Raw genomic sequence first — 24940 nt, forward strand, 5'->3', positions numbered from 1 at the left:
GATTTCTTGCCTGGGAAACTGGGCAGAAAACATCATCATCATGGGGATTGAGATTATAGTCTAAGTAGCTGGTTTATGGATGGGTGGGCAGGAGGAATGATTTCAGCTTTAGATCTGCTAAACCTATGGGTCATCCAAATGGAAATATTTAGAAGACAGTGGGATATACAGACCCTGAGCTTATGAGAGAGATATGGGCTAGAGGAAGTTCTGGGAAGGATCAGCATGGGAGGTGATTTAGATAGTGAGTGAAGATGAGATTATGGAGGAAAAAGTGAGTAGAGTAAAAAAAGAAGAGGAGGGAGAAGTGCAGGATCAATCAGTCAAAGGAGACTTAAAAGAAGTGGCCAGAGAAGTAGGAAAAAAGTTTAGGACACTGTTGTGTCATGAAATCCATAGCAACAGAACATCTTAGAGGGAGGAAATGGTCAACAGTATTAAATGCTACAGAGAAAAATGTATATATGATCTGAGCAATTCTTAGTCCAGTACTTGTCACACAATTACTCAGTAAATATTTGTTGTGGAGAAAACTATTTGTTACATTTTACTTCAAAGAGGTGGTTGGCAATTTGGCAAAAGCAAGATCAGTAGAATGTAAAGTGTATAAAATAGATTCAATTGTGTTATCTCCCGAATGTGAGGTAAGATGTCTACTGGAGTAGTAGAACTCTTGCAATAAGCTTAGATGGAAAAGGAAAAGAGAGAGGTGATGATACCTAGAAGGGAACCTGTAAGCAGTAGAAGACCTGAGCATGTGCCAGTGTGGATGGGAAAATACTGAAAAGCAAGGGAGAAATTAAACATGCATATGAAAGAGAGGGGATCACTGACAGAATGAAGTCCTGAGGAGTGCAGCGTGATGAATTACAGAGCATAGGAGGGGAGGATTAACTAAAGGAGTACTACAGAATGAATGTTTGTATTCTCCCCAAATTCATATGCCAAAGCTCCTCTCCCCACTGTGATGGCATCTAAAGACGGTGCCGTTTGGGAGCTAATTAGGTCATGAGGGTAGAGCCCTTACAGATAAGATTAGTGCCCTTATAAGAAAAGACAGGAGAGGATCTGTTTGTGCCATGTAAGGATACAGCAAGAAGGTGGTCCTCTGCAAACCAGGAAGAGGGCCCTCACCGGAAGCCAAATCTGCCAGGACCTGGATCTTGGACCTCCCAGCCTCCAGAACTGTGAGAAATAGATTTCTGTTGTTTAAGATGCACAGTCTGTGACATTCTGTGATAGCAGACTGAGCAGACTAAGACAAAGAGGATTCCCTGTGTGGCTGACAGGGCTAGGAAGATGGATCTGGATGCAGGTGGGGCCTGCAGAGGAGGGATATGGTAGAGGTGCAGAGTGACAGGGTTCCTGCCTGCTGACTTTTGTTTACTTGATTAGATAGAAGACAGGGTCATCTGCTGGGAGTTAACTGAAAGGGGGTGAGTTAAGAGTATTAAGGGAGTGGTGGAATTTGCAGGAAAGAAGTCAGCAGAGAGGTAAATCCTGGAGGTTTACTGGGTAGTTTTGGCTCGATAGAGGTCAGAGATCAATATACTTTAGTTGTTCCTCTATACCTCATAGTTGTGCCCTTTGGCCTGAATGTTGGAGCAGAAATGATAGACATCTGGGTTGATCCAGGGTGAGGGTGTTGCTATGTGAGTGGAATGAAAAGATGTGAGGAAGTCAGGAACTTGAGGAATTGGCAAGGAAATGGAAAGGTGATGGGCCGTGGGCTCTAGGTTGGAGAAGGGAGGAAGGGGAGGGAGTGTAAGAAGGGATGATGGATTCATTCTTTTTTAAAAGCAAGCATCTATAGAATGCCTCACACCAGGACAGACAACATCCCTACCAGCATGGGGAGGGGAGACATGAATGATAAAGACAGTTAAAGATAATGATAGGTGCTATAAAGAAACTAAACAGGCTGTCATGGTAGGTAACAGGAGGGCCTAATTTAGATAAGTGCTCAGGAAGGGCCTCTCTAAGAGGTCATATTTTTGCTGAGATCTAAAGGGTGAGAGGGAGCCAGCCACATGAAGATCTGGTCAGAGGAAGAACTAATGCACAGGTCCTGAAGCTGGGAAGACTTTAGCAAGAATGGAAAGGAGGCTAAGGTGACTAAAGGGAAGGTCAGAATGAGATGAATTTGAAAAGGCAGGGAGCAGCCATGTCATTTAGGGCTTTGTAGTTGTGTAAGGCATTTAGATTTCATTGTAAGTACAATGGGAAGCTTTTGAAATGTATACAACAGAGGAGGGATGAGATCTTACTAAGCTACATTGTCAAGAATGGAGAGCAGGAATGGAGGCAGGAGGCCAGTCAAGAGGTCGTGATAGTATACCAGGCAAGAGCTGAAGAGGGTTTGGATTTGGGAGTGGCAGTGAAGAAGTGGTTGGATTTGAGATATATTTGGACATATATATCTCAACGCCCTACCCTTGGTTCATAGGCCTCCCCTTGGTTTAAACCATCATCTCTCACTTGGAGTGTACTAACAGCCTTCCCTTTTAACTGGTCTTTCTGCTTCTACTCTTAATTCTATCTCCACATAGCAGAGAATGAAGCCATTGAAAGCATATGTAAGATAATGTTACATTTGACTTCCAACTCTCCAGGGACCTCTCATCTCACTCAGAGTTTAAACTCTAAAAGTGGCCTACAAGGCTGTCCACAGCCCAGCTGCTGTGTTCACTATGCTCCAGCCATGCTGGCCTTCTTGCATTTGTTGAATACACCAGACTCATTCCCACCTCAGAAACTTTACACTGCTGGAAGCTTTCCCCAGCATGCTTCTCTTCCAGACATTCTCATGACTTGCTCTGTTACCAGTTTCTGTTTATGTGTCACCTTGCAATCCTACCTTCCCTGATTGCTGTATTTAAAAATCACATCTGCCTGTGCTGTACCAACATTCACGAACCCATTTCCCTGCTTTACTTATTCTCCTCAAAATTTATCATGATCTGACAGTCTATGGATTTTATTTATTTGCTTATTTTCCGTTTTTCCTTTCCCCAGAATGCTATTTTCATGAGGACAAGAATTTTTTATGCCTATTACTATATCCCAGTACAATAGTGCCTGATACACAGTAACTACTCAGTAACTATTTGTAAAATGAATTGAATAGATTGGCTGTGGAAAAAAAGAAATGGTATAATCAAGGAAAGTTAAAAGTGCACAGCTTTTTAGCCTAATCAACTTGGTGGTGGTCATACCATTTACTGAAAGAAGGATGACTAGGAGAGGGACAGGTTTTAAATGGTACAGTGGGTATTCTGCTTGTGTCATGTAGAGTTTCAGATACCTATTATAGCTCCAGGTAGGTATTGCAGGAAGGAAATTGGATGGAGGCCTGGAACTCAGAGGTGAGGAGTTTGGGAGTTATCAACATATACAGGATTTAAAGCCATGATGTTGAATAGGATCATGTATGTGGAGAGATAGAGAAGAGGGAAGATTAAGAAGTGAGCCCCAGTGGTCTCCAACATTGACAGAGGAGAAGCATCCAGTGGCTTCTGAGCAGGAGCAGCTGGAAAGGCAAGAGTAAAACCAGGAAAGTGTGTTAACACGGGGGCTTAAAGAAAAAAGAATTTTTACAGAAATGAGAGTGGCCCAAGAAAGATAAGAACAAAAAAGTAGAGAGGACAAGGCACTGGTGGTCTCAGTGAAATTACAGAGGAAGTTTAGTGGGAGTAATGGTGTGAGATAACCGGAGAGCAGTATGTTATGGTCAGAGCATTGCACAGTTGAATTTTAAAGGAACATATCTAGATAACGTCAAGGTCTGGAATTTGACTATGGAGTCTTCTTATTTTGAGAAGGTAAAACACTAAGAGTCTAGGTTACCAGATGGGATGTTCACATAGACTGAAATTATCTTTGTGGAGGGTAAGGCTTAAGGTCAAGAGTAAGAATATGTAGCCAGATACCAAAATCTTCAGTGTATGCGGGTCTGTTACTTGGTAGAATACATGGTAAGAGAATGCTGGCAGGTGCTGGAAACATGATGGCATGAGCTTCTGAGGGGCAAGAACTGCTGCCCAAGGGCTGAGCATTAATGATCTGGATGCACTTTGGGCAACGAGGAGAAGCCAGCCCTACATCCTGCCTCATAGACAAAAGTTTTTTGGGGTAACTCAACAGCTGCAAAAGAAGCAGTGAACTCAGGCTGGTTTCTGTAAATAGCATGTGGACGTGTTGGGGAATGTGTGTTTCATGGACTCAGATTCCAGGAGGGTTCAGTGGAAAGACTTGGGGAGCAAAGAGAATGTTAGAAGGCAAAGTGAAGAGCAGTGTGTAGATGAATGTCAGAGGTTGGAGTACCAACCTTCTGCCTATTGCCATAGAAGAATCTTCTATAATAGTTAACTTTCAGCATGACCCTGTCATGAGATGCCTGCCAGCATGAATATTTGTTAACTGTGCCCCAGATAACCATATGCATTAATCTACTGAATAGAATTATTTACTATTACCCATGTGAATGTGGAAGGATGCCTGCCAAACACAATGATAGTGGTTTTGGCATAAAAAGGTCCTTTCTGACAGTAATTGTTGGCCAGTGTGGTTAGCTGCTTGTTGAGGCCACTCTCGGCACAGGAGAACAGTGCCATGTCATCACAGAGGGGGAGGAATGCTTATCGCCCTCTGTCTGTGGGCCTGCTTCCAAACCATTCAAAATATGCATCAAATTGCTTGGGTTTGTTCATGATCTCCGGGCTAGGACACGGCCCTGTTTTAAGCTGTTTAAGATGAGAAAGAAATGTTTTACTCAGAGTTACCCATCAGTTTTGAGGAGGTTATAAATCGTTCTTTTCCCCAAGACAGCATGAGACCAGCTTCTTTCCTGCCCTCCTCCCCAAAAACCTCACTCTGGGGTTTGTGAAACTGCAGTTTGCCATAGAGTTTAGAGTACAGAAATTTCCTCCCTAATAACATAGATAAAACAGTGGTGCTGTCAGACCTTTGATTTTGGAAAGTTCTTAGATGTCTTAAAGTTAGGTAAAGAATTGTCACTGAGGCAGGTAGAAGTGGAGGACAATCTTTGAAGATTTCCAAGTTTTGACCAGATTTGCTTGTTGTTTTTATCTAATTGAGAAACAAACAGAAAAGGAAGTTTTACACTGAAAACATTTTTGTTGGGCTGTGCATAAATGCAAAGCTTCTCTCATTCATTTTAATTTTTAAGGAAAAGCTTCCTCTTTGGACTAAACGGATCACAGTTTTGACAGGAAAAGTAGATAATTATTTAGATAACCTTCCAGCCCTTTGAGTCTTTGGGAGATACAAAACTCTCATTGGAAGATCATCAGCATGCCTGCAACTGTTACTTCTCTTTAGTTCTCAATGATGGATGCATTTACTTAATGCGCTCAGTTCAGTGAAGAACTTGTTAACTGGTGAACTAGTGAACATGTGGATCATATATTGACCATATTACTTTTCAATGGATGCAGCTTAATATTTAGATTAGTTGTGAAAAGTGACATTTTCTACTAGTGTATGTTTAGGCCTCTCAGGACTCAGTACTGCATTTTATAGTGATCTGTATAAATGGAACTCTCGTGGGCCTCTGAGGACTCTGGTAAAGAATTCATTCTTCTGTTCATGGCCCTTAGTGTCAGTAAAAATTACTGGCAAAATAATAACCATGCATTATACAGTGTCTTTTCTATTTTCTATTTATGCCTTTATTTGAAACTATAATTAAATAATGTCAAACTTGCAACTATAACAAAATAGTATCTGCTCTTTGAATATGATACAGGCCAAATTCTATAAACTTTAATTAGCCCAAGCTTGTATTGACCTCAGTAGGAATCTGGCTGGCTGAGGATCTCTTTTAGTTACCTCTGCCTTAAAGTATGTAAGAATTTTCCCATTGCCTTTCTCACTCAAGGAACAATACATGCATAGCTAAACTAATAAAATGCTTAAATAGATACAAATCAAACTTGAAAGGTTTAAACTGTTGTTTTCATCCTGTAAGTCAGCTGAGAAAAAGCATACAGACCGTAGTTCTAAATTATGTCCATAGAGTATTTCAAATCCAGTGAATTAGCTCTGCCTTTTTTTCCCATTTGAGCTCATAAATGTTAACCTCAGAAGTGCCTCAAATTCTTCCATTGAAATAAACTTGAACTGACAATAGCCAGATGATGTAAAATTGAAACTGAAATTCTATCCTTGGCCCATCCCATGTTCTTCCCCATAGGTATTAGAGGACTCATAGGAGAGTTAGCGTTTTCACTCTATGTGAGCTGTAATATTTGGGCAAAACAGGGCATATAAATTTCTTGCTGCCAGGAGAAAGCAATTACCAGTGTGGAGAAGATAGTGGGCAATAAATAAACAGAACTATGCTAGATAGTGAGCACGTTTAAAGATTTATTTAGAATGACTTAGCTGATGGAAAACAGGCCTTTATCATATGCTTTCATTCAAAGCTTGATATGGGGACTGTGGTCTTTTTGTAATAGAAAGGCTAATTATGTTACCAAGTATTTATTTGGTACATTATTTTAAAATAAATAAATCGAGTTATGTTCTATTGTGCAACTAAAAAATGAAAATTATTCACATATAGCATAGCCAGGCGTGGTGACACACACCTGTAGTCCCAGCTACTTGGGAAGCTGAGGCAGGAGAATTGCTGGAACCCAGAAGGCGGAGGTTGCAGTGAGCCGAGATCATGCCACTGCACTCCAGCCTGGGCGACAGAGCAAGAAACTCCGTCTCAAAAAACAAAACAAACAAAAAAGCAAGCCAGGCGCGGTAGCTCATGCCTGTAATCCCAGCACTTTGGGAGACTGAGGCGGGTGGATCACCTGAGATCAGGAGTTCGAGACCATCCTGGCCAACATGGTGAAACCCTGTCTCCACTAATAATACAAAAATTAGCTGGGTGTGTGGCTAATTTTAATTTAATTTAATTCTTCAGCCTCCAGAGTAGCTGTAATCCCAGCTACTCTGGAGACTGAGGCAGGAGAATCACTTGAACCCAGGAGGCGGAGGTTGCAGTGAGCCGAGATTGCCCCACTGCACTCCAGCCTGACCAACAGAGTGAAACTGTGTCTCAAAAAAAAAGAAAGAAAGAAAGAAAGAAAGAAAGAAAGAAAGAAAGAAAGAAAGAAAGAAAACAAAACTATTCACATGTAGCAAATCAAATAGCCCTTTGAAAATGTACTATATCTGTGTCAACATTATTTATGGATAATGACTCCCTATGTGTCTGTGTGGGATCTCTACATGTAGTGGGAGCTAGGTGTTAATCCCCGTCTTACTGATGAGGAAAATGAGCTCACCTGGTGCTAAGAAACTTCACTTTCCCTGGGTATCAACCAGATCTATCTGATTGCAAAAGTGGTGCTGCTCTTGACTTCTATAATGTGCCCTCTCTCCCGTGACAATCCCTTTCATCTCTCTCTCTCTGTCTCCCATCCATCCATCCATATACACATCCCTCACAAATATGAGTTTGTGCATATGTATATATTACATATACACATACATATACTTGTGTGTATATATATATATACATACATATATGTATTTATTCTCTTTTATTTTGAAAACAATGTGCCAGAGAGTCATGGATGTGGTTTTAGAGAAGAAGCAAGAAGGAATTTTTGTGACCCCAAAATTTTATTAGGTAGTCTTATCTAGCCTAATCCCAACCCCAACACTAAGGGTTAGACAGGGAAGGGACCTACCTTATAGTTAATGTAACTCTGAGGCATTCTTCAGGATAAAATAGTAATTCTTAAAGTTCCTTACACCATATCTGTCAGTGAACCTACTCTCTAAAACTCATGGAGAATTAAGAAGTGGGACTCCAGCTATGGTTCATGTGGGATTAGCAGTTATTATCTTGATATTATTATAGAATTCAAGTACAGAGTATTAAAATCTATTAGATCAAATTATTTTAGGGGAAAATTATCTAAATATTGTTCAATCAAGGACACTGTTTTTTTTTTTTTAAATGCCAACACCACCATAAATAGCTACAGAGCCAAACCCCTGAAGGGAAGAAATAATTTTGCCTCAAAAGGCATTTAGAAAATAAGAAAACAAATCAAGGTCTGATGAAAATTCAACTCTTTATGACTTGAAGAATTACATATGAAAAGTACATCTCACAAACACCCTATTTTTGAGGAAGAAACTTTTAAAATATAAAAATGTATGCAGAATATTGTGTAAAAATCATAGTTGCACTGCTTAGAATTTAAAATAAGTAATAATACATAGTAACAAATTAATTAAATTTTTTGCATTTTTTCCCTTCACCTTCTTTTCTTTTATTTATTTTTTTGTTCTTTTTTCACCTTCTTTTCTTACAAGAAATAAAATAATATAGATAAAGCTGTGGCCCTCATCTGACCACCACTCACACTATTCACCTTCCCTGAGGCACCAGTGAGTCTGTTTTTTCAGTTTGTTTTCTTTCTTTTTTTTTCTTTCCAAGATGGAGTCTTGCTCTATTGCCCAGGCTGGAGTGCAATGACGCAATCTTGGCTCACTGCAGCCTCTGTCTCCTGGGTTTAAGCGATTCTCCTGCCTCAGCCTCCCAAGTAGCTGGGATTACAGGTGTGAGCCATCACATCCAGCCAATTTTTGTATTTTTAGTAGAGACGGGGTTTCACCATGTTGGCCAGGCTGGTCTCAAACTCCTGACCTCAAATTATCTGCCTGCCTTGGCCTCCCAAAGTGCTGGGATTACAGGTGTGAGCCACTACACCTGGCCCTCATTTTCTTTTCTGACATTTCTGTAATATAGCCCATAAACTATACATTGTATTGTTTTGTGTGCATTTTTGGATTTAATTATATCATATCAGATTTTAGAACAGATATAGTGTACTTATTCACTGAAAACTACTTGATTTTGGTGACTTGTATATGCAGTTGATCTCAGCCTTATGTGTTCATCTTATCTTTCTGACTACTGGGGTTCTAAGTATAATTTGCTCTCATTTTTATGAATTGCCTTTAAGAATAACAATCATTTGCCACTTTTTGTGAGAATAAAAAATTACTGATTATCTTTTATGTGACAGGTGGGGTCAGTCTTAATGAACTCTGTGTCCTGATGCCTAGCATATAGCAAGGATTTCATATTTGTTAATGTTTACTGAATGAATGATTAATGTTTACTGAATGAATAATCCTTTTAGATAAGGGGAAAAAATAAAACTGCTTGATTTTTGTCCACATTAAGATATCTTAAGTTCTAACCCATTTCTTTTTTCTGCTGAATAGCATTTTGTCATATAAGTATACCCCATTATCTGTTTAGTCCACTATTTATGATGGGATTTTCCTCATCCATAGTGAATATCCGCACACGGGGGATATTTGTGGGGATATTCACTACGGATGAGGAAAATCCCATCATAAATAGTGGACTAAACAGATAATGGACTAAACAGTCTCTAGGGGATGTAGCTGGGAGAAGAGGTGCTGGGTTGTATGGTGGGCTTTTTCCATTTTGCTACAGTCTGCCAAACCAGCTGTGTGTAAGAGATGTTATGTTTTTAGAATATAATATCATTATGAAACTTCTTTTGTGAAGATATTTTGGCTTTTACATCTTATTCCTTTTACAGGAGTTGGCACTATAAGGCCTGTGGGCCAAATCTGGTCTCCTATCTATTTTTGTAATTAAAGTTAACTGTAGTCATCCTACACTGGTATGGAACACTAGAAGTTATTCCTTCTGTTGAGCTATAATTTTGTATCTTTTAACAAATCTCTCTCTATCCCTCCCTTCCCCTATCCTTCCCAGCTTCTAGTATCCTCTGTTCTACTTTTTAGTTCTAGGAGCCCAACTTTGTGTTGCTTCTCCATAGGAATGAGAACATGCAGTGATTAACTTTCCGTTCCTGGCTTATTTCGCTTAACATAATAGTGTCCTCTAGTTTCATCCATCTTGCTGCAAATGATAGGATTTTATTCTTTTTTATGGTTGGATGATATTTCATTGTGTGTATATGCCACACTTTCCTTATCCATTCATCTGTTGTTGGACACGTGTGTTGATTCCATGTCTTGGCTATTGTGAATAGTGCTGTAGTAAAGATGTGGGTGCAGATGTCTCTTCGATATACTAATTTCCTTTCCTTTGGATAAATGCCCAGTAGTGGGATTGCTGGATCATATGTTTATTCTATTTTAACCTCTATACTGTTCTCCATAGTGGCTATACTAGTTTGCAGTCCTACCAAAAGTGTATAAGAATTGCCTTTTTCTGCATTCTCGCCAGTGTTTGTTGTTATTTATTTATTTATTTTTGGTCTTTTTTACAATAGCCATTCTAACTGGGAGGAGATGATACTACATTGTGGTTTTCATTTGCATTTCTCTGATAATCATGAGGTTGAGCATTTTTTCATAGATTTGGTGGCCATTTGTATGTCTTCTTTTGAGAAGTATCTGTTCAGATAACTTGACCATTTTTTAATTGGATTGTTTGTTGTTTTGCTGTTGAGATGTTTGAGTTCCTTGTATATTCTGGACATTAATCCCGTCAGAGAAGCAGTTTGCAAATATTTTCTCCTATAGGTTGTCCGTCTTTTAACTCTGTTGTTTCCTTTGCTGTGTGGAAGTTTTATTTATAAATAGGACATAATCCTATTTATTTTTGCTTATGTTACCTGTGCTTTTGAGGTCTTATTCATAAAATATTTTCCCAGATCAATGTCCTGAAGCATTTCCCCTATGTTTTCTTCTAGTAGTTTTATAGTCTTGGACCTTACATTGAGGTTTTTGGAAGCAATCTACAGTTTTGCTGCAATCTGTATCAAAATACCAATGACATTCTTCATAGAAATAGAAAAACAATCCTAAAATTTGTGTGGAACCACAGAAGACCCCAAATAGCCAAAGCAATTCTAAGCAAAAAGTACAAAGCTGGAGGCATCATACTATAAGCTATTGTAACCCAAACTGCATGGTACTGGCATCAAAACAGACACACAAACCAATGGAACAGAATAAAGAAGCCAGAAATTCATCCACATATCTACAGCCAACTGATTTTGACAAAGGTGCCAAGAACCGTTGTCACTGGAGAAAGGACAGTCTCTTCAAAAAGTGGTGTTGGGGAAACTGGATATTCATACACAAAAGAATAAAACTAGACCCCCCCACCTCTCACCCTCTATTTTATTATTTTTAGTTTTGTTTTTTGAATTATCTAATATTCAGCTGCATAAATAAGATGATTTCAGAATGTGATAGGAACAATGGGAAATGGTGATATGAGGGGGTGGGTGGTGACATTAGGTAGGGTGGTAGAGAGAGTTTGAGAAGATGCCATATGAGCTAAGACCCAGGAGATGAAGAAACCAAAGCTCAGAGAGGTAAATAATTTGTGCAAATTCACACAGGTAGTTAATGGCAGAGGTTGGATTTTAATTCAAGAATAACTTTAAATATAGGACTCTTTCCTCTGCAATACAGCTATCTTCTTAAATTCATGTAAACACAATACAAAGATGATACAATAGCATTGTGTGAGAAGCATAAGCAAAATGGTTTAGTTCTGGACTTGGCAACATAGAAACTAGGGTTCTGATGTGTTGAAATTTGGACTCAGTGCTGATGACTGGGTTTGAATCATAATCCCAGCACTAACTTGGCTGAATCACTTAAACTTGCAGCCTTTATTGTTTTTTGGTGGGGCGGGGGTGGGAGGAAGCTCGTCTGTAAAATGAGGAGGGTGTTTGGATGATCTCCACGGACTCTTCTGGCTCTCACTTTCTATGATGCTGTGACTTTAGGAGGTGGCATTTGATCTGGGCTTTGGAGGGTGGGGTGATTTTGACAGGCTGCCTTGTAAATGAGAGGAAAAGGTATTCCAGGTGGTGAAAACAGTTTGAGCAGAAACACGGTGGCTAGTAACTATAGAAAGGATTCTGGGAATGGTGTGTAATAGTCTGGTTTGACAAGGCTAGAATTTAATCCTGCAGAAGACAGGAGAGGCCGGAGGAATCTGGCCTTGAGCTGAGAGAGGGCCTTAAAAGTTACGCTTAGGAGCTGGGAATTGTTTACCTGGAATTGCAGAATTTGAAAGGTTCTTGGTCCTTTCTTTAGTATCCCTATCCCATGACTGGCTTCTCTGTATATAAATAGTTCTGGTGACAGAGACTTCTCTAGACCATCTATTCCATTTTCAGACAGCTCTAAGTATAAGAAAATTCTGAGCATTGAGTCAAAACGTACAGGTTCTACCTATACCTTGTCCAAGGTGTAGATAATGGAAGATTATAAATGATAAAGAACATGTTTAGGGATATGTAACTCAATGGCCTGAAGTAGAGCTGTGGCAGTAGACATATAATATTATAATATGTACTCCAAAGCAATAGAAATTTAAAGCCTTTAAAAGGTATTCCAGTCATGAAGTGTGTGTTGAGCACCTATGATAGGTTGGTCACTGACCAAGAATACAGCAATAAGGCAAAGTTCCTGCTCTCACGTTCTTCTCAGACTCATGGAGAAGATGGACAAGTAGATGATTGTGACAAGGACTCTGGTAGTTCGGGCCAGGAGTACTTAACCAGCAGATGAAGGTAAGAGGTCAGGAGTCAGGGGCCAGGTAAAGATTTCCTGAAAGTTGAGGAGCCGCCAGATTGACCAAGACAGGAGAGCACTCCAGGGAGGAGGAGCTTGGAACATGAGTGAACATGGCCTGTTTAAGGAACTGAAAGCTGTTCTGTGCCAGATGCGTGGTGCGTGTGAAGTGGCTAGAAGTGAGGCTGGCATAGTAGACAGGGACTTGTCACAAGGGGCTACGTTTGCCATGCTAAGCATTTTAGATTATATCCTGAATTCAGTGAGAAGCCAGTATTCCTAAAAATGGCTGTCCCCCTCCCCAGTTTATAGAATGAATATTAGAACAAAATTTTAAAAATTAGAACATATAGAAAATATGAAGGAAGAAATAAAAATCACCTTTAATATCATCAACTAGAAATAACTGCTGTTAAAATTTTAGTATATTAGTATAATTTAGCATATTGGTATAATTTTAGTGTATTTCTAACCAAGTATGTTTCTATGCATAGGCTTATAAGAAAAGCATGATTTTATTACAAAATATAGTTTGTATCCTGCTTTCTCTAGTGTAATATTGTATGCCAGCATTTCCCAGGCTATGCTGTTGAAAGTTTTTTGAGAACTTAACTTCTAATGACAACATATAATAGCCCAAAAGGTGACTATAGTTTATTATACTTAAATATCTCATAATGGGTTAAATTTTAAGTTGCTTGCATTTTTTTTTTTTTTTACTATTACAAATAATGTTGTGATAAACAGCTTTGTAAATTTGTATTAACATCTGCTTATTTCCTTGGGATAAATCTTGTCATGTCCGTGATTGCCTTTTAAGCAGGAGTGTGATGGACTCACTTGTGTATAAGAGCCTTTATGGGCCAGGCGCAGTGGCTCACGCCTGTAATCCCAGCACTTTGGGAGGCCGAGGCAGGTGGATCACAAGGTCAGGAGATCAAGACCATCCTGGCTAACATGGTGAAACCCCATCTCTACTAAAGATACAAAAAATTAGCCGGGCATGGTGGTGGGCGCCTGTAGTTCCAGTTACTTGGGAGGCTGAGGCAGGAGAATGGCATGAACCTGGGAGGCAGAGCTTGCAATGAGCTGAGATTGCACCACTGCGCTCCAGACTGGGTGACAGAGCCAGACTCTGTCTCTCAAAAAAAAAAAGCCTTTATGACAACATTGGAAGGGTGGATTGGAAAGAGGTGATTGGAGGCAAATGGACAAATGCAGATGCTGTTTGAGCAATTTAGGCAACGTATGAGGGGCGTAAGTTACTGGCAGCATGGTTAGAGAAAAGAGGAGATGGTAATGATTCTTTTTTTTATTTTTATTTTTTACTTTGTTTTTTTTTTAAATTATTATACTTTAAGTTTTAGGGTACATGTGCACATTGTGCAGGTTAGTTACATACGTATACATGTGCCATGCTGGTGTGCTGCACCCACTAACTCGTCATCTAGCATTAGGTATATCACCCTCTGCTATCCCTCCCCCCTCCCCCCACCCCACAACAGTCCCCAGAGTGTGATGTTCCCCTTCCTGTGTCCAAGTGTTCATGATTCTTAAGGTGTTTGTTTGCATAACACAGCTTTCATTGAATGTAATGAAAGCTGTCAGCATGTTTTAAATATCAACTCTCGGGGGTTGCAGGGCCTCTAAAGTGGCTGTAGGGAGAAGAGGGTGACAAGAGGTTAATGGTTCTTTTCTCTGAAATAGGAAATACCAAGGAGGGAAGAACAGGTTTGAAGGGTTGGCCTGGGAAGGGGGAAATTATCGTCTCAGTATTAGGTGTGTTGCCTTTAAGGACACTCAGGTAAAACTGTCAGGAAGACAGTTGGCAAGAGCAGGATGTTAGGTTGTGGAAGTCATCCCCATGGAGATGCTGATGCTGAGACCCTGGAAATGACAACAGTTCTAGAGATCAGGGTGTTTAAGATAAGAGGATGTGGGACATAACCTGCAAGAAGACTTACTCCTAAATCAGAGACAAGGGGAAACTAGAAAAGGAGCTGTGAGATAAGTATGAAGAAAACCAGAAGAGAATGCTGTTGAAGAAGCCAAGAGAGGCAAGTGTTTCAAAGAAAAAGCCATCAGACTTTCAAATGATGCAGAGGTCAAACAAGAAAAGGGCGGAGGGTGTCCACGGGAGCAATTTCAGTCACCTGTAAATGGGGACAAGCAGATTCAGATTGTGGGGAGGCAAGCCAGGTTGTAGCGAAGCAGTGTGGAGTAAACAGAGCCAAGGAAGTTGTGGGCTTTTCTCTAAGATAGCTTGTTTGAGGAGCCGGAAAGGGCAATGGAGGCAGCAGAGGGTTCACTTTTTGTTCTGGTTTATATTAAATTAGGAAAGCTAGATTTGCTAATTGTCATATGACTTTGATTACCTCTCCAACATTTGCTTTTTACCATGTTTAAAATCCTTTTATTGGTGATTTGTTTTTGGACACAGTATACTCTGTCCAAGCTTCAAATGAAAGCACTGCTCTTTAAGCTCCTAGCATCTTACCTTAAGTTCTGTTGGAACTGGGTGAGACCTCATGTTTGCGTATGCGGTCTCACTGAGTTTTAGTAAGACTCAGTTTTTAAGCTTCAGCAACTAATATTTGGAATTGCACTTTTTAAATTATAGAATATGATTTGTGTCCTTGAAGTTTGATCATTACCTGAAGAATTGGCTGAAAACAATAAATGTTTAAATGTTGCAATTTAGAGAATGTCTTTATTGTGTTGCCAAATGCTGAATGACAGAGAGCTTTAATTCTAACTGCTTTAATTAGAAAGAGAAAAAAAAATCAAAGGGTAATCTCAACTAGAATCAAAATGAACCAGAACAAGAAATACTTTTATTGGTTACAGAACATCAGCAATGTGTGGTATAGTCTTATTCACCTCCTTTATCAACAGTGAAAATACTGCAGGCCTCTCTAGGGAAGTTCGGACCATCAGTCTTACTGAACACATAATCAGTTTAATAGGGGTTTTTCGTTAGTAATATGATGCTCTTTTGGGCTGCAGAAAATTATTTTTAAAGATACGGTAAATGATTGTTGGCTTTAAAAAACAAAACAATATGGTAAATGTTCCTATTGAAGGAAGAACTGGATGGTCAATGCAGTGTATTCACTGATTTTTTGCTTAGCAGTGAATTAGCCTGTTTTTGGTATTATTTCTCTCAGCATAATTACTTTAAAGATGTTGACATCAAAAACAGTTATCACTTTTTTAGAGGTTGTTATGTTATAATAGATAGCAGTTATCCAGGTAGAGGATTAGAGGAGAATATATCTGTGATTCTGCTCTATAAAGAACCTGGTTACCTTTCTTTTAAGATAAGATTTTACCTTTCTTTTTTTGAACCTGGTTAACTTTCTTTTAAGATAAGATTTTACCTTTTTTTTTTCTTCTTCTTTTTTTTTTTTTTTTTTTTTTGAGACGGAGTCTCACTCTGTTGCCCAGACTGGAATGCAGTGGCATGATCTCAGCTCACTGCAACCTCCACCTCCTGGGTTCAAGTGATTCTCCTGCCTCGGCCTCCTAAGTAGCTGGGACTACAGGTGCGTGCCACCATGCCTGACTAATTTTTGTATTTTTAGTAGAGATGGGGTTTTGCCATGTTGGACAGGCTGGTGTCAAACTCCTGACCTCAGGTGATCCACCTGCCTCGGCCTCTCAAAGTGCTGGGATTATAGGCATGAGCCACTATGCCTGGCCAGATTTTACCTTTCTTGAAGATAAAAACTTTGCTCTGAAATTCTTGGTCTTTCTTCTTTCTCTTTGCTTCCCAGTGAAGTTCAATATTATATATTTTAACTTCCTTTAGGCCTCTCTTCATCCTCATCCAGTGTGGAACCCTTGGACCATTCCTTTAATCATTCGTTCACCATCATAGTCCAGTCTCTTGCTCCTTGAATTTTACTGAACCTAATTCAGTCTGCCCAGGCTCAACCTAATCATTTGACATCTTGCTACTGTACCTGGGCTGCTGGCTACCGCTAGGTAAAACTTGACAACCATGGCAGTTATAACCTCTAAAATTCATGGTCTCCATTTGTCAGGCCCTCAAGACAGCCTTAGCAATCCTTTTTTTTTTTTTTTTTTTTTCCTGAGTAGTTCTCCACTGTGTGGCTGTTTTTCACTTTCACCCCATCTTTAAGCTTCTTCCCTGCCACCTATTCTCTTAGTCTCAGAAGATGATCGTGGCCCCTGTTTTATGTAGGCCACCAGGCAGAAACTCATAAACCTTCCTCTTTACTACCACCCCCATCACTACCTACAAATTTTCTTTTAACCCGTGTCACTTTCTAGTTATTTTTCTACTTTTTCTCCTTAACTTTGCCACTAGGCTCCTTGAAAGAGTAATGCCCCCTTGTTTACCCTTCTACAGTCTGGCTTCCATCCAAATTGCTGTTGGCAAAGTTACCGGTGACCTAACTGGTAAAGCCCGTGAGATATTTTTCAGCCTTTACCTTGTTTGGTTTCTCCATGGCATTTTATCTTTCTTGAGCATTTTCTTCAACTTTTATGAAAACCTGTCTTTGAATCTTATCCCACCTTACCAGAAAAATAAGAAGCATTTAATGATTTACAAAATAATAATTGATATGAACTCTTATAACCCAATATTAATTATACTTTTAAGAATTGAATTATACTTTTATATAAATACAATTCAGTATTATACTTTAAAAATACGAAATGCTGTAATCCCAGCACTTCGGGAGGCCGAGGCGGGCAGATCATGAGGTCAGGAGATCAAGACCATCCTGGCTAACATAGTGAAACCCCGTCTCTACTTAAAACACAAAAATTAGCCGGGCATGGTAGCATGTGCCTGTAGTCCCAGCTACTTGGGAGGCTGAGGCAGGAGAGTTGCTTGAACCCAGGAGGTGGAGGTTGCAGTGAGCTGAGATCGCACCACTGCACTCCAGCCTGGGTGACAGAGCAAGACTCCATCTCAAATAAATAAATAAATAAGAAATATTTATTTCTTAAAATGCTTAACTCTAGTAATCATTTTACTTTGTGTATATATATCAAAATGTGATATATACAATAAATATAATAAAATATGTACAATAAAATTATAAGACATACATAATATACTAATTATTCCTTGGTTTCTTCTGCCCTAGTTAATGAAGGAGTTCCCCCTTCTGAGTATGTTCAATATCCATGAAAACCTTTTAGAAGCCCTTCTGGAACTACAAGCATATGCTGATGTTCAGGCAGTCTTAGCAAAGTATGATGGTAAGTCCTTGGGTATTTTTATTTACTTGACTATTCCTCTTTTGATGTATTTTCCCTGATTAGATTGGAAGGGTCATTTCAAATAGCACAGCACTTTTGTAGCCATACTCTTATAGAATTTTCACCTACAGTTTTATGATGGTGTTTGGTATGATCTTAGAATTTCATGGTTAGCAAGGACCAGAAATGTCACATGGCATGTGTCTCGTTCCTCTCCTTCCCTCCGTACAGGCTCCCCTCATGCTGTCCCCATCAGGCAGTTATGTCTACTCTGCTCTATTACCTCTGCGGTCAGGAATCACCCAGAACCTCACAGGCAGTACCTATCCTGTAGGGGCAGCACTGACTGTTAGAGCTCTTGCTATAAATCCACATCAGTTCACTGTGACCGCAGCCTATTGGTCACATTGACCCTTTGGAGCAATGTAGAACAGCTAATATCCCTTGCACGTGTGGCAATTCAGTAAATATTGGAAGATGAAATCATGTCCGCTTCATCCCAGCTCTTCTCATTAGCAGCAGAATATCCCCATTTCTTTAAATGGCAGGCTTTGAAGTCCCTTTGCCATTCTGGTTACTCACTCATGAACTTATTCCATTTTGCCTGTTCCTAAGAAACCAGAAAAATAAGCTGGCACATCCTAGATATTTTAAAACTCTAATGCTCATATTGTCATTATCCATGAATTCATTATTTGATTAATTGGACAAAAATTGTCCACATAATTACCTGCCACGACATCGTTACTGAAATATCTGCAGAGCTTCATACTATTCTGCCTCATTTCAGTAACCATCTTCCTAAAGTGTTTCCTTGTAAAATGGATATAGGGAATGATTACTTATTATATAATCATTTTTTGCTTTATGAAATATTTTTTCTTTAGTAAGCATCTTCAGTGCATTTAAAGTGCATTTAAAGAATTATTCAGATTACAAAACATACAGAGCAAACTATACCATTTGGGTCTTTTTTTTTTTTTTTTTTTTTAAGAGAGATAGGGCCTTCCTCTCTGTCACCCCAGATGGAGTATAGTGGTATGATCATAGTTCACTATAACCTTGAACTCCTGGGTTCTAGCTATCCTCCCGCTTCAGCCTCCCAAGTGACTAGGACTATAGGAGTGTGCCATCATGCTTGGCTAATTTTTAAATTTTTTTTGTAGAGACTGGTTATCGTTATGTTACCCAGGCTGGTCTCAAACTCTTGTGAACTTCCCACCTTGGCCCCGCAAGGCACTGGGAATACAGGCGTGAGCCACCACACCTGGCCGTTGGGTCTTATTTTTGACACATTTCTTCATAAGGAATCTCTGAAATGGGTGAGAGTTATCATCTCCTATAGTTGAGGGAACTCAGGCATTATGAGACTGTTTTTGTTTTTGTTTCATTTTCTTCAAATTTTTGCTCAAATATATGGAAACGAAAAGCCTTCAGCCAGTGATGGCATCATTTTGCCTGTGCAGACATAAGTACCCTGTGTAACAAGATATATGCTACCTAGTATGGAACTGATTTGAGAAACAGAGAAAAGTATTTGTGGAGCACTTTTAAGTAAACAAAATAAAGACTGTTTGGCTTTCATGTCAGCTCACTTGTATTCTCTATTTATATGCTAAAATCTTACTCATGGTTCAGCTAAACAGTGGTCCAAGCTTAGGGGTCTAAACTATTGGGCTGCCTTGTAGGCAAAAATCCTCGTATGTTGACATTCTTTTAGTACCAAAGGAATTCAGTCCCATGGCCATGGGTTCAGGCGGCAGTGCACTTTTCCAAATGCCACTCTGTAGCCATCAATGCCATAGCAATCCTTAATGCTGACCTATACTCAATCTGATGTTATCAAGCCTTCAGAAATAAAACTTTAATCAGTAGAGCCTTTGGGATGGCAAGCCTCTTAAGGCTCCTTTCATGAAGATCTCCGTTTGTTACAGAAATCATCAGCCTTGTGTTATAAGACTGATTGTAAAATAAAGAAATGGAACTCTCCATTGTCTCTAACTATCCCATTGCACAGCCTCTGTTCCACAACATTCAAAAACTGATTTATTAGATTCTGATAACATATGTTCACATTATTTATTACAACAACCCGTCCCACCCTCCACTGAAACTTGGCTCACACTTTGAAAAATTCTTTTGTTGCAAATGGACAAACTCACCATACCAAGGCCCTTGTGTTGAGCTTTGTTTATGTTGTGTACCTGGCAACAGAGATGATGTTCTTGTTCATTATTCATGGAAAAAGAGCCTCATTAGTGGCAGGACACATATTGTTGCTGAGATGCCTCGTTAGGGTGTTTGAGTTCAGCAGTTGTCAATAGAGTACAGATGACCTAACACCGACTGAATTCTGAAGGGAGTTTTGGTGCTGACTTGGCTCAGGCCTGTATCATTTACAGTAGAAATATAATGAAGTGGCTGCTGAAGTTACTGTTCTTGAGGGCTGAGCTGCAGCCACTGAAGATTGTGGAAAAACATGCCTCTTGTTTCTCACCCCATATCATGAAATGGGTTCTTTCAAGTTTATCCCTGCTGCTTTTCCTGGAGACGTCTACTGAGCTGCTGGTTCCTTATCTGGCCCTGGGCGAGGAAGTGGGTGCTTTAGAGGTCTTAGAATACAGACAGCTTTTAGGGCATTCTGATCTTCACCCTGGTTCAGATGTCTAATCCATGAGATGCTGGAGACAGCACTTAGAATCCCAGCCCCTTCATCCCTCTCTGTAGAGCCACACCCAAAGCAGCAGGATTATATGTCCTTTTTACTAATTGGAATGCTCTGGTTGGGTAGCCGTTTTTTGGATTGTTTTTGGGTACAGCAATCCTTCTTTATTACATTTGCTAGGTGGCTGAATTTTTTAAGTAGTATGCTGGGAACACAATGGGATTAGTTCTGCTTTTCTGACCTTTGCAAAAAGATTTAGAAAAATGGCAAGGCACTGGGGGCCAGGGATGGGGGTGGCGAAGAACATATTTTGGGGGAAAGAAGGGAGGCAAAATGTATTCCCCTTGTCTCATTGTTCTTCACCACCTTAAAAAAAGTTTGGCTTTGAGTTTGTAAATCAGTAACAATCATATACTCCTGTGTCCCCACAAAGATTACCAGTTGATTGGACATATATCCATGTAGTCTGCAGTCTGATTTTGATTTTTGCCATTGAGATAACTTCTAATGCTTTATTATTCCAGGTATTAGTCTAAAATACTATATTGCTATCCTCAGGATTTTTCATACTCTTGTATTTTCAATTTGTGAATCAACATTATAGGTGGCCAGTTTTATTCCAGGTGGCTGATCCTGGTTCTATAATGTTCTTCACACAGTGACTAAAATAGCAGCAACAGCTAGCATTTATTGAGTTCTTGTAATGTGTCAGTATCAGACATGATTCAAACCACAAGCATATTTGGTAGATACTATTGTTAGCCCCATTTTGCAGGTATGGTAACTGGTACAAAAAGAAGGTAATTGCTCACAGGAAGAGCCTATAATATCAAAGTAAAGCCATGTAGATGTGATGTTATGAGAGAAAAGTGATCGACTGAGAACAACTTCATTAAATATGATGTGAATTCTACAAGTAAAGGAAAGCCAGGATAAAAACGGAGGTGGTCTCACTCCAGACCCATGCTTTTAACCACCACACTTACACTCTTTCTGCTGTTGGTAGTATTTTTTTAAATTGTTTTTATTAATACCATTGTTCTTGTTGTTGTTATTAGCCACAATCTATTGAGAACCTACCATGTGCCCAGCATGTTATTAGCTTGGCATTAGCTTTACCCTCACAATAACCCTGCAAGGAGGCAGTTATTCCATTTTAGCAGATGCAGAAACTGAGGCTTTGTGAGATTAAATAACTTACCAGACCACATTCTTAGAAAACTGCAGAGCTGGGATTCAAATCCAGATCCAGCTGGCTCTAAATCCCATGTGTTTTGCATAAATGTAAGCCTTCCAAAAGTGGTGTGCTGGGCCTCTCTCACTCCTCTTACAAAGGCATGACTTAGGTGGGCTGAAGCCATGGTGCAGAATTTCAGTGATGCCTCATTGTCTTGCAAGATTCCTTTCTAATCATTCTTTAAGAACTGAGTGTATCTATATTTGCTTGTCTTTCTGAAACTGTCTTCAAAACATGGCTTTCCATCTTCAATCAACTTGTATCTGATTTTTTTAATCACAAAGGGGATTTGATGTAAGATGTTCATTTAATTTGAGATTTATTTATCTTTTTCTTCAGTCATACATTTGCTATAAAGACAGCCATGTTTTCAAGATCATTAAGTCATGAGAACCTTCTTTTAGAAGCCATTGCAAAAGTTCTTATAAGCTTTGGATTGCCTTTCAAAGAAGTTTATAGGCCACCTGCGTTGAAAACTTAAGTCCCAAAGATTAGGGTGGGAGTGTGGAAAAGAATTCATATGTTTCTTATTCATTGTCATTTGTGCATTTCAATTTTAGGAGAATCTCGTAGAGCAAGCGAACGCAGGTCTGAGCACTATAAGGTACCTTTGGGAGCATCTAGTTCTGCCTGTCTCTAGTTAGTGATCCTTGGGGATACCAGAAGGCAGTCATGGGTGGTGGGGAAGAGGTGGATCAGGTCCCAGCTCTGCCTTTCACCAACTGAGGGAGCTTGAGCAAATTACTTAACATTCCAAGCCTTGGTTTCTTTCTCTGGAAATGAGATCGAGACTTAGAAAGGCTAAGTAACTTGCCCAAGATCACACAGCGGGTAATTTGTTGTGAGGATTAAAGTAGTTTAATCTATGTTAAGTGTCAAGAACAGTGTGGGACACACAGTAAGAGTTCAGATATTATTCGCTATTATAAAGAGCCAAAAGTGTCACTCCTAAACTTCACCACTATTCTTCATTAGTCTTGTTCAAATGGAAAACTATATATAAAATGTTGCAATGAGAGAATAAGAGCCCAGTCTTATGCTCTGCAAAAAGACAATGTTATGACTTGTTATTAAAATTAATTATGGATCTAATAGGACATATAGATATTTGATAAGAACTAAAATTCTTAGTTTTATCTAAACTTTTGGAAAGCTGAAAAAAGACATGCCAGGGATTTTTACTCCTGATCAAAGGAAAAATTACTTCTTTGGGTTCATAGCAACTTCAGCCTCTGAACAGTTTGTCCTAATGGAAATACAGATCTAAGCACTTTTGGATATTTACTCCGTTAAGTCATTTAGTGATTGCCCTAAATTTGGGGCAGAATCTTCTCTTGTTCTTCCCTTCTTTCTCAAAAGAACTAGGGACAGCTGGTCTTTCTTACAGTCATAAAAGTTATATAAATGCAACCACTATATCAAGATCATTTTTACTGATGCCATCAAGCCCATCCTAAATTAGCATTATTACCTGCCATCTGGTAATTTGCAGAGGGTATACTTTTTAGAAGAGGACATGTTTCTAACATTGGAGGAAATACTTTCATCTCAGTAGATTGAAAACAGAAGTTCTAAGGAAAGTCATTAGGGAATCATGCTATGTTGAGACTATTCAGAGAAAAAGCCTTTTGCTGATACTGTTTTGCAGAGTCAGCATGTAGTTATAACTAAAAATTTCGTAAACCTTGCTTATTGCCCAAGGCCTTATAACTAGCACAAGTTATTCAGCTATCATCATAGTTCCTTTGAAATGGTTACTGGATACCCTGTCTTTTGGTTAGGCTGTTTTCCATTTATGTTTGAGGAATAAGTAAAAATAGGAAGGATGTGAGATGTCTGGAGGTCCAATGAGTAAAATCTGTATTTGTCAAACACTTCAAGTGTCAGTCTGTCCATACTTCCAAAACGGTACTTTTCAGTTAAGTATATAAATGTGAATTTTGATGCCACAGGCACAAGCAGCCTCTGAAAATACTCACCACAAAATTGGGCTGCATATTAGAAAGAAGATTTGGCATGCTGTCAGTTTCTAGTGACAGACTATAAACCTAGTCCGGCTCGTTTCCCTGGGCTCGCTGTTACGGAAAAGATCATGGATACCAGGCAAGTGCTCAAAGAGAGTCCTTGTGTAAAAGATGGGCGAATGAACCACATCAGTGCTTCAAAGAAGAAAATAATTATCAGCACTGATACTATGGCTGTGGCTTCATGCCTGTTAGCACAAGTCACTGAGAAATGGTGGTCCTGCATAGCTTTGCACTGGATGCTCTACAGATTTGGACACCAAGAGGTAGATCTGCCAAGAGGACTAGTCCTTTGAGGTTACTTTAGAACAAATGATAGACTGTCAGGGATGAACTAATATTGCATTGAGCAAAAGTTCTGATAATAGATGTCATTTCAGTGAGGACTATATGCATGACAAACTTCTGTCTCTGATGATAGAAGACCTTTGGTGAATGCATACATCTGTAATTCACATAGCTGGCACATGTACAAACCCTCCAAATTGATGTTGGGTTTGGTAATCCTTATTGCCCAGTTATCATAATTTACCAAGATAACATCCCTCCCCAGCCAGCCATTACCATCAGGGAAACTGCTTTGTTTGGCTTCAGGGCACCAGCCACAGAAGGGCCCTCTGACACAGACCTTCTGGGGTAATCCAGTCCAAAAGTTGAAAATAACAACTGGTGTTTGGCTTTGTAGCGTAAGACGAATTTTTCTGGGTGTAGTTGAATGTTTAGTGCTTGTCTTTCCCCCTGCCCCAAATTACTAAGGTCATGTAGGACTTCCCAGTTGAATCATTGAACTCCCAAGTGGCACATCTTTTTGAGATTCTTGTATATCAATCCCTTTTATTTCTTCAGTGAAATTTTTCCCTTTGGTTGGAAGGGGACCTCGGATTGGCTTTTTGAAGGTGGGGCAAAAAGACCTCATACTGCCTGGGATCAACAATAACAAAAATTTAAGGAGAATCCTGTATGTCTATTGTTTTCTTTGCATCGTATCATAAACAAGTAAATTGAGAAATTAATCACATAATGGGACAGTAAGAACACATCACAATCCACAAACAGGTTACGAAGGAGAAATGGACTGCTTTTTAAATTTCTTTTCCATTTTTGTTTGTTTGTTTGGGTCATGCTTCCAAGAGCATCTGTGAAGGCCAAATATGTTGGATTATAGGAGCTTCAAGTGTATCTGGTAGAAATGATATC

General features: G+C 39.4%; 1 protein-coding gene across 10 annotated transcripts in view; it reads left to right on the plus strand.

The window, feature by feature from the left end:
* The window catches only part of ST7 (suppression of tumorigenicity 7), a 274540-nt gene that overhangs the window by 199349 nt on the left and 50251 nt on the right, over positions 1-24940 (plus strand). For all 10 annotated transcript variants that reach the window (XR_008626030.2, XM_034964867.3, XM_034964869.3 and 7 more), the window contains one exon: positions 17703-17817. Coding sequence is in view for 9 of the 10 variants with exons in the window: in XM_034964867.3 (XP_034820758.2) it covers positions 17703-17817 (115 nt within the window). In the remaining variant the exon portion in view is untranslated. The remainder of the gene's footprint in view (positions 1-17702; positions 17818-24940) is intronic.

The sequence above is a fragment of the Pan paniscus genome, chromosome 6 (genome assembly GCF_029289425.2).
Source record: "Pan paniscus chromosome 6, NHGRI_mPanPan1-v2.0_pri, whole genome shotgun sequence".
Classification (NCBI taxonomy): Eukaryota; Metazoa; Chordata; class Mammalia; order Primates; family Hominidae; genus Pan; species Pan paniscus.